At 35.0% G+C, this 8474-nt stretch overlaps 2 protein-coding genes across 3 annotated transcripts in view; one reads left to right on the top strand and one right to left on the bottom strand.

Moving 5' to 3' along the window:
* Positions 1-431: 431 nt before the first annotated feature.
* LOC106872111 (rRNA-processing protein FCF1 homolog) lies at positions 432-6570 on the bottom strand. The gene is made up of 8 exons (XM_014918976.2): positions 6455-6570; positions 5230-5303; positions 4623-4688; positions 4061-4209; positions 3509-3581; positions 2683-2770; positions 1700-1794; positions 432-572 (listed from the first exon to the last, which is right to left on the bottom strand). The coding sequence occupies exons 1-8, from the start codon at positions 6455-6457 to the stop codon at positions 524-526; spliced, it is 597 nt and encodes a 198-aa protein (XP_014774462.1). The 5' UTR covers positions 6458-6570; the 3' UTR covers positions 432-523.
* Positions 6571-6597: 27 nt separating this feature from the next.
* The window catches only part of LOC106872110 (argininosuccinate lyase), a 20724-nt gene continuing 18847 nt past the window's right edge, over positions 6598-8474 (top strand). For both annotated transcript variants that reach the window (XM_014918974.2, XM_014918975.2), the window contains exon 1: positions 6598-6782. The gene's annotated coding sequence lies outside the window, so the exon portion shown is untranslated. The remainder of the gene's footprint in view (positions 6783-8474) is intronic.

Here is an 8474-nt window from a genome sequence, read left to right on the forward strand (position 1 = left end):
CGTATATATATAAATATACGTATATATATAAATATACGTATATATATAAATATACGTATATATATAAATATACGTATATATATAAATATACGTATATATATAAATATACGTATATATATAAATATACATATATATATAAATATACGTATATATATATGCATATATATATATATATATTTACATGTATGATGATGATGATGTATATTCATATATATACATGCAGATGTATATATATATATGCATATATATATATATGCATATGCATAAATATATATGCATATATATATATATGCATATATATATATGCATATATATATATATGCATATATATATATATGCATATATGTATGTTCAGAGCTTCATTAATGATACTGCGCAATGATATGCAGACGGACGAAACATTTGAAGAGAGAAGACATCAGAACACCTAGTGTTGTTTATATCAGAACACATAGTGTTGTTTATAAACAATATTTATTAACAATAAGCATATAAAGCTCTCTCACACCCACAACCTTGTCTTTCAAACCTTTGGAGCTCCATAGGCATCTGGCATTCTTTCTATTGAATATCTGAAAAATATAGAAAGAAAATAACAAAAAATTGCTCAGTTAATAATATTAATGACTGAAAGTATGTGCATATAAATATGTTTAGTGAAAATTAATGACTTTTGCCTGATTTCAAGCACATTTTATTGGTGGGTGTCGGATAAGTTTGTCCATTTATTTTAATCCTTTCCAATATTATTTGAATTAATATGAAAAATATTATTATTGAAGTCATTTATGGCATTTTCTTCTTTTTGGTATCTTGACTCTTTCTCTACGGCAGTACCGCTGTTTGATTTCTTTATCTATCGGTTTCTACTAAGATAGAGACGCGAGTAAAATTAATAATAGAGCAATGAAAATAAAACTTTGCAAACAGCAATGCCACCATAACTAACGTGGAAACCATGAGCATGCTTTCAAGGGAGATAATAAGAGAAAGACTTGAAAGTCAAAGTAAGATCATAATACTTCATGTAAAGTAAATATAACAAATAATTCAGAATCCGTGATCGGTACCAGACCAATCCAAAAATCTAATCAGTTTGTACCAGTCATGAGGCCAAACATCCCTGAAAGTTTCATCCGAATCTATTCAACAGTTCTTGAGATATCTTGTCCACAGACAAACAAAGAAACAATACCTCCATCTTCACTAAGGTGGAGGTAATAATAATAATCTTTTCTACTATAAGTGCAAGGCCCGAAATTGGTTGTCGATAACATCAACACCCGTACTCAGCTGGTACTTATTTTATTGATCCCAATTGGATGAAAGGCAAAGTCAACCTCGGTGGAATGCGAATGCAGAACGTGAAGACAGACAAAATGTTTAGTGGCATTTCGTCTGATGTGCTAATTGTTCTGCTAGCAGGCCATCTTAATAATAATAATAATCCATTCTATTATAGGCACAAGGCCTGAAATATGGGAGGAGGGAATTGGTTAATTACATTGACATCAGTGTTTCATTAGCATTTAATTTATCGACCCTGAAAGGATGAATGACAAAGTTGACCTCGTAGCGACAGAAGAAACACAGCTAAGCATTTTGCCCAGTGAGCTAACGATTCTGCCAGCTGGCTGCCATAATAATAATAATAATAATAATAATAATAATAATAATAATTTGCAAAGCCAATACTCACCCTCCTTTCCGCAAGAACATTATAGGAACTCCAGGGATTTTGCGAATGCGCCGTTTTAAATCTTTATCACATGTACCAACAATGTAACATTTGTGCTGAGAATAGAGAAAGAAAAAAAAAAAGCACTTGAAAGCTATGCAACATCATTCTTCGATTCTTTCTTTATTGGTTTTCAATCCGAAGCCTCGAAGAATACTGAGAAACCTCATGACCAGCGTCAATTATTTTCACACCAGAAAATTGCAAAAAGGCAAAATAAATTCAGAAAATGAAATAAATTGAATATCAGGATGTTTTTCTCTAAACACTCTACAGATTTATTTCTGTGGCAGCTTTGGTGGTATTTTCACAGCCGGATGCCTTTCATAACACCAACCATCCAGTAGAGTGGACTTAGTGCTTTTTACGTGGCACAAGCACAGGCGAGGTAAGTTTTGGTAAGGTTTTTACAGCTGGATGCCCTTCCAAATGCCAACCACTTTACAATGAGGACTAGATGCTTTTCAAAATGCAGTAAAGCATCTTGCTCAGCAAGATAACAATTCAACCATCTCACCACCTTTTTAATAACAATAATAATTTCTTCTACTAAATTATCAACCCAAAAAGGATGAAAGGTAAATGGCGTAGTGGTTAAGAGCACGGAATACTAAACCCAAGATTCTGAGTTCGATTCCAGGCAGTGACCTGAATAATAATAATAATATTAATAATATTGAAAAATACCATAGGTCCGAAAATTTCCCCAAGACACCTGAGGAAGGCTGGAGGGTATATCAGCCAAAATGTTGTGTTAACAACAAACAAGATGAGGACAAATATCCGTCAAATGTAAATAATTCCACGTCTCTTAAATATAGAACTTGAACCTCGGTGGAATCTGAACTGAGAATGTAAAGACACACGAAATGCAGTTAAACATTTTCCCCAGCATGTTAACAATTCAGCCAGTTCACCACCTTTTTAATAATAATAATAATCACCTGAGTCACGTGTTGTACCAAGCAGTCATCAGCGTAGGTACCTTTGTGGAGACATGACAACCGTTCAATACGGGAATCTTTTAGGATTCTGAAATGGGAAAATAAGTAACAATAATACATCAGATTCAAATTACGATGAAAGTAAACAAACAATATTTGCTTTAGAAGCGTTGAGATGTATTGAAAGATACAGAAATAATTTATTCTCAAATTGCCCACTAACAAACAATTTTTAGGATTTATAAATCTAGCTTTATAAGACACTAAAGGTAAAATACTTGATGTGTAATCACAGGGATGTGAGTTCAAGTTACATGGCTGGCCGGTAACAAATTTTTCTGCAATATATGGATAGTTTATCCTGATCATGTTATTGTATTAGTATTATTGTGCATTTAAAAATAAATTATTTCTGTATCTATCAATATTTATATTACTGACTAGAGAAGAAACCTAAAATGTAGCAAAATACCACAAGGTCATGGAGCAATATAACCTTGCTTCGAAACAGGCATGGGTGACAGGAAAGGCATCCAGCTGTAGAAAATTTACCCCAACCAATTCTGTCCACTACCCCCCCCCCTGCAAATATAGAAAAGTGGGGTTTGATAACCTACAATCCTTAAAAGACAAAGTTGATAAGGCTTTGGCTAACCCAGGGGTATAACAGAAGATACATGCCAAGGTGTCACACACAGAACTGAACCTGAAATACATGATCAAGAAGCTAGCTTCTTACCACATAGCCACATCTATTTTAAAGGCCAGACAACACACAACATTAATTATTAAATGAAACAGGTAGAAAAAAGAGTAAAGGTCTTACTTTAAGGCAACTCTGTATTTGCTGCCAAGTTTTTCTAATTCTCCAAACACACAGTCTGTCACATATGGTATACCTGTAAAAAAAAGGTAAGATCTGGCGTTTATCTATGAGGTCACCTAAAACCAGCAAGACAAGTACTATCTAATTTTATACAGCAGCCAAAAAGAATAACATGGAGAAGTTATAATCATCGTTTTGATCTTTGCTTTTCCATACTAGCATAAGCTGGCCAGAGTTCACCAAGGCAGATTTTCTGCAGCAGGATGCACTTCCTGTGGCCAACCCTCAACTACTTCCAAGCCTCTTTGGTAAGTAGGGTGGGATGAAAAAACCAAACCCAACAAAGGGCAGCGAAACCCAGGAGAGTCAATGACCATCCAATTACGAACATTTATGAATCTGCATGAAGACTTAGAAATTTCTCATTTGGTGCATATTTAGCTTAACAGGGTGGGTTGAACAAGGTGCTTCACACTAGAACTGAACCCTAAACCACATGGTTGCAAAGCAAATCTAAATATACAAATAACACAAAGAAAGGAAAACACTTACATTTAGCATAAAGACAATCCATGAGACCCTTGAAAAGGTCCACTTTGTTCTTGACTGAGAAATGTATGAAATTTGTGTCTAGCAGAACCCGATAGGGTGGACCCAATTGGGTGTTGTAAGTGAAAAATAATGCAGAAGAGGTCTGTGGTCTGCAAAAGAGAAAAAGATTAAGTGATTTCACACAGAGGGACAAATACATATTATCATCATTGTTTTAACATCTATTTTTTCATGCCTGCATGGATTAGATTAGCAGAGTCCAAGAACACAACACACAGCCCAGTCCAGGAATTGAACTCAGTACCTCATGATTGTGAGCCCGATGCTCTCACCACTGACTCAAAATACACACACACACATACTAAGGATTCTCAAGCTTTCTAACTTCATGGGACACTGGTGATCAAAAAGAAAATACCTTGATACACTTTGCATGAAAATTTATAAAAAAAAAAAAATTATGAATTTGAAAACATCTGGAAAACCATTTCTGGCTTTGTTTCATTTTGCATTTATGAATAAAAAAAAAAAAGATTATGAACAGCACAGAAAAATTACTTACGCATCTCGAACAATTATATCACTTTTGTCAATTTTCTTCTTTTTAGGTTTTTGCTGATTATGTTTTCTGTTTAAAAGAAAAAGATATACAACATATAATAAATCTCTGAGCGAGGTATAAACAGTAACTGCATGACATCATGAAGTATATTTGCCACCTGAATGTGGCTAACCCTAAAAATACACTGGATGCCCTTCCTCATGCCAGCCACTTTACTGACTGTACTGGCTGCTTTTTACATGGCATGCATTACTGCTAATCTAGTCACATTAATCACACATCTTGTAACTTCGAGATTTCAATGGCATGTTTCTATATTTTTAGAATGACATTGTAGGATAGGTGTGAGAGTTGGGATCTGGGCAGGTAGAATATTTCGGCCAGATTAAATTCTTCATTATTACCAAAATTAATTGAAACAAAAACAGCATACCTCAATAGAAATATCGTAACAAAAGGTCTAAGTGGACGGTGTGAATGACCACACTGTCCAGACTCTAGGCCCGAGACCCGAAATTTTTGCAGCAGCAGTGATAATAGTAATTAGAAAGATAATTACAAACACAAATTAGGCTCGGAGTACCAAAGTAATATAAGAGACACTTACATCCGAGCATCTTTCAAACTTATTATCCGTTTCATTGAAGCAAATTTCTTGTTACTTCCTGATTTTGTTTTCGCCTGAAACAACGAAACATAGAAATGTTGAAGACATGTTGTGCCAGTGGCACGTACAAAGCACCATCCAAACATGGCTGATGCCAGTACTGCCTGAAATTAGACTTTAAGACAAAAACACATACAACATTCAATTTTCAAAATAATAATAATTTCTACGTTAAGCACAAGGCTTGGAATTAAGGTGGGAGGGGTTAAGTCGATCACATCGACCCAGTGGTCAACTGGTACTTATTTCATCGACCCCGAAAGGATGAAAGACAAAGTCAGCCTCGGCGGATAATAATAATAATAATGATGATGATGACTCCAGTATGTACACTTAGAAATACCGTTTAAGTATAAAAATATATTTAACAAGGATAGTATTGTGGAGTTACATGTAAGATCTGTTTAGTCGCTTCTACAAGAATCTTGTACTTAATACTGTTATTGGAATATACAATATCTCTCTTAATGTATATTTATAAATTGAAAAAAAAAATTAAATCTACATATCTTCTGTTTTCCTGTTTATATTTTACTTGTGAATTTACGACCCAAATGAATCGGCGATGTTTGATTATTTTAACGAATAAACAACGTGTTGCTCGTATGAACATAGTGATAACAATTAGTACACAACATTAATTCACCAAAAACTTGTCAAGGCGATCTATCGTTTTGATTACATTTTACGTCATTTCTAATCTACGTGCGTTTGTATATGTTTCTGAACAAGATCGTCGCTTTCCGTAAAAGGGTTTTAGGGTTAGGGACGACCGTAACCCTAAAACCCTTTTACGGAAACATTGAAGTCGATCTTCAACAATATTCGAACACAGAACAGCGAAACACTAAGATATCGAACTAAAAGGTATTACGTTAATGTATTGGCCTTAAAAATCAATTAACGAAACCATAATTCATCGAAAAAAATCACCCTCATCTCCTAAGCGAACTCCATAAGAAACGAAACAAACAAATACATGGATACATGTAAAGGACCGTAAACATGAGAAGAAACAGGGATATCTTATATTTTCTATTGCGAAATAATAGTAAACATAATATATCTTCCTCAAAAATAATATATTCTTCCGCAATAAGCAAGAAAACATCATAAAATAAGACATTAAAGAGAGAATTCCCAAGACATGTGCTCGCATACTCACCATCTTGGATGTAATATTTCAGAGAAAGTCCTAAATTAATTTCTGTCACAAAAGAGTTCCACTCTAATTAAAGCACGACACGGTTGCTTTTCTTAACCTCTCCACGCAGAAGAGTTGGAAAAGTTATGCGAAACAGGGGCAGTAATTTATATTGCCAGCCTCGAGCAGCCGATGTAATTGGCATGGTTTAATTGGTGGCAGGTGCTTGGAAGACTCGCACCTGACGTCTAGCATTTATATCCGAAGTCGCCGCCGAATATCGCTTCCACTTTTATTAACGACGTCCATTAATTTACTGCAACGAAAATGCTGTGAAACTTCTACAAAGGTATTTCCTTTCGTCGTCTATCATTATATTTATGTTATTCTTTCATTTTTGCAGCGTGTGTGAGTGTATATATATACTTGCAATATATATGTTTTATGGCTATTCAAATATATTAAATGTATGTATACTTTGTATATGCATGTGTGTGTATTTTGTATGTTTGTGTGTATGTATATTTGCGCGCGCGCGAGCGCGTGTTGTACTGAACTCCCAATGTAGCGTGCATTATGAATGAATGCTTAGACGAATAATTATTGCATATGGATAAAAGAGAAAGTAGCGTGTTTGTTTATGTTTTTATGTTTAAGATTAGAAGAAATGTTGGGTGATCGATAGATGTTTTCGAGCAATAAACAATTGAATGGAGACTGTTTGTTGTATTTGACGGGCATGAAGAGGTGGGGGTGGGGGTAAGAGCGCTAACACCCACGGAATATTACATTTATTACATCCAGCTTCGTCTCTATCAGACGATCTCTGAGAAACTTGAATACATACGTTAAATGAGAAGCACTGCATAATCGCTCCCCCATCATGCAATGCACATATACAAACATTCCTGCATGTTATCTACATGCATGCATGCATATATACACACGTGTGTGCGTATGCATGCGTGCGTGTCCGTGTGTATGTTTGTGTGTGTGTCGTCTTTTCGTTTTTGTTTTAAGTGGTGAGGGTTGGCAGTTTCTCTATTGACCGTAAAAATGTGATGACGACTTACCGATGCCTGCAGTTAACTCAACATGTTATCACATATGACAGTGTGATAACGAGTAAATCAATAGCGGAGTGTAATCGTTTATTGCTTTTGTGTGTGTGTGTGTGTGTGTGTGTGTGCTTTTTCCCAATCGTATTTTCCAAACAACCTGGCCAGTGACTATTCAACTTATATAATTGCATTTGAGGCGAAAATAAGAATATTTATGTCTACAAAAGTGTGTCATTGTTTCTTTCTTCTTTCATATGTTTAGCACGCGCTGGCCTTGAATATTCAACATGTAAGCTCATACGTACGTACATACATACGTGCATGCACTCTACATGTGTGTGTGTATGCAAACATATATGAATGTGTTTATGTATGTGTATATATAGATAAATAGATAGATAGAGAGCGAAAGAGATAATTATCAGAGTATCAATACAACGTGGGTTATGAATAATAAATATGATTTATTGTCGTTCTATTCAAATGCAAGGAAAGCTCCGTCCGTCCGTCCGTGTGTGTGTGTGTGATTAAGAACGTTGCATGTTTGAATTAATTCATCTCTAAATTGTTATCGCCAGGGGTCTCCCGTTGTATTTTGCTTCTTTGCCTTCTTTTAATCCAAATAATTTATTCAGCAAATTCGTTTGATGTTTCATTCGGCTTTTGTTATTCTATTCGCTGGTTCTCTCAACCTTTTTTATTTATTCATTTATTTTTTTTACCTCTGGACCCCTTTGATTACTGTTTTATTCTGGTGAACCCCCATAGTCATTCGATGTTTAAAAACTAGTTTTATGGACACCTCTTTCAAAATCCCTATTTTGCTTTTCACATATTAACTCATGTAGGTTGACCTATGTAAAATGTCAGAGAAAGAAACCCAACGAACATTCTTTTTTCACGGGCACCTAAACTACAACTGTGGATCCTAAATTTACTATTTCGCTTGCGTGGCCCCCTTACATGAACCCCCCCCCCCC

Source organism: Octopus bimaculoides, chromosome 11 (genome assembly GCF_001194135.2).
Source record: "Octopus bimaculoides isolate UCB-OBI-ISO-001 chromosome 11, ASM119413v2, whole genome shotgun sequence".
NCBI lineage: Eukaryota > Metazoa > Mollusca > Cephalopoda > Octopoda > Octopodidae > Octopus > Octopus bimaculoides.